The sequence below is a fragment of the Patagioenas fasciata genome, chromosome 23 (assembly GCF_037038585.1).
Source record: "Patagioenas fasciata isolate bPatFas1 chromosome 23, bPatFas1.hap1, whole genome shotgun sequence".
In the NCBI taxonomy this organism is placed as follows: domain Eukaryota; kingdom Metazoa; phylum Chordata; class Aves; order Columbiformes; family Columbidae; genus Patagioenas; species Patagioenas fasciata.
Window position 1 is genome coordinate 8,228,388 of NC_092542.1, and position 1,952 is coordinate 8,230,339.

At 52.5% G+C, this 1,952-nt stretch overlaps 1 protein-coding gene across 1 annotated transcript; it reads right to left on the reverse strand.

Annotated features, from left to right (window-relative positions):
* Positions 1–394: 394 nt before the first annotated feature.
* LOC136111116 (olfactory receptor 14A16-like) lies at positions 395–1,327 on the reverse strand. Its single transcript, XM_065855021.1, has one exon. The coding sequence runs from the start codon at positions 1,325–1,327 to the stop codon at positions 395–397; it is 933 nt and encodes a 310-aa protein (XP_065711093.1).
* Between the last annotated feature and the right edge of the window lie 625 nt (positions 1,328–1,952).

The following is a 1,952-nucleotide window of genomic DNA, read 5'->3' on the forward strand; positions in this document are numbered from 1 at the left end:
AACACAAGGGATGAGAAGGAGAGTGTGGGAGTGGAACCAGAACAGCTCTGGAAGAACAAGCGCTGGTGCTCCCTGTCAGAGCTGCATTGCTGGACTCTTTTCTCTTCCATCCATGGACACAGGAACCATCCCTGCAGCTCCAGAAAGTTCTTGGAGAAAGCATGTCAACTAAAAAATTTGGTGAAGGACCCTTTATTTTGCTTAAACACAGAGAGCACAATTCCTCACTGACACAGCCACTCAGTGTGAAAAGAAAAGCAAGCGGTGAATTCCATAGGGAATTAAAATATTATCATAATAACAAAAGCACAACTAGAGACAGAAAAACCTTCACACTTGATGAATCTGCAAGGTGTTACATTATAACTCTTATATAGAAGAAGACAGAGGCAGTTTATATCTTCAAAAGAAATGCAGTCATCAGTTTCCACAGGGCATCCTTGAGCTCCTGGTTCCTCATGCTGTAGATGAGGGGGTTCACTGCTGGAGGCACCACTGAGTACAGAATGGCCATTGTCAGGTTCACGGATGGGGAGGAGATGGAGAGGGGCTTCAGGTAGGCAAACATACCAGTGCTGATGAAAAGGGAGACCACGGCCAGGTGAGGGAGGCAGGTGGAAAAGGCTTTGTGCCGTCCCTGCTCAGAGGGGATCCTCAGCACGGCCCTGAAGATCTGCACATAGGACACCACAATGAACACAAAACACCCAAATGCTGCTAATATACAAATCACAAGAAGTCCAATTTCCCTGAGATAGGAATGTGAGCAGGAGAGCTTGAGGATCTGGGGGATTTCACAGAAGAACTGGTCCAGGGCATTGCCCTTGCACAGGGGCAGTGAAAATGTATTGGCCGTGTGCAGCAGAGCACTGAGAAACCCAGTGGCCCAGGCAGCTGCTGCCATGTGGACACAAGCTCTGCTGCCCAGGAGGGTCCCGTAGTGCAGGGGTTTGCAGATGGCAACGTAGCGGTCGTAGGACATGACAGTGAGAAGATACAACTCTGCTGAAATGAAAAAGACAAAGCAAAACAGTTGGGCAGCACATCCCATATAAGAAATGGCCCTGGTGTTCCAGAGGGAATTGGCCATGGACTTGGGGAGACTGGTGGAGATGGAGCCCAGGTCAAGGAGGGCGAGGTTGAGCAGGAAGAAGTACATGGGGGTGTGGAGGTGCTGGTCCCAGGCTATGGTGGTGATGATGAGGCCGTTGCCCAGGAGGGCAGCCAGGTAGATGGCCAGGAAGAGCCAGAAGTGCAAGAGCTGCAGCTCCTGCGTGTCTGTGAACGCCAGGAGGAGGAACTGGGTGATGGAGCTGCTGTTGGACATTTGCTGTCTGTGGGCATGAGGACGTGTGCAAGGAGGAAAAGACAGTGATAGTTTAGATGAGACTCCTCTGGGAGAAACCAAAGCCATTTCCCACGGACCCTCCCACAAAGAGACCCATTTTTTTCTTTTTCCAGGAGAATGTCTTGGCTGGAGCCCTCGTCGGTCCTGGATGAGTGTGCAATGAAGAGCAGGGTCTCTGCCCAGGGGCTCTTGAGCAGTCAGCCTGACCCTGTGTGATTGGGTGGGCAGGGGCCAGTCCTGGGGTTCAGCTTTGTCAGCTGGAACCGCTCCTGGTGCAGAAGGGACTGTCAGCATCTGTACCCCCAGGCCTGAGAAACTGAGTTGGAGAGGTTTGGTGTTTGTACAGCTCCTTCTGCCCTCCCACCCTGGGGAGTGTTGTTGGGTGTCAGAAGCCCTCAGCATTTCTGGTGCACTCAGGGAGAACAGAGCGAGTCCTGTGAGACCAGAGGATGCCTGTGGGTCAGTGCAGAGTGAGGGCAGCTGCTCTGTCCCTCTGTCCTGCTCCAGCTGCCCTGGGCTGGCACCTTTCTGACATGGGGACTCATCACACTCCCATGTTACCCTGAAAAGTCAGCAGACACTGCTGAGAGCACAGGGATCCACC

Bases quoted from the DNA above. Each gene is read 5' to 3' on its own strand.
- LOC136111116 (XM_065855021.1), bottom strand. From the start codon at position 1,327: ATGTCCAACAGCAGCTCCATCACCCAGTTCCTCCTCCTGGCGTTCACA.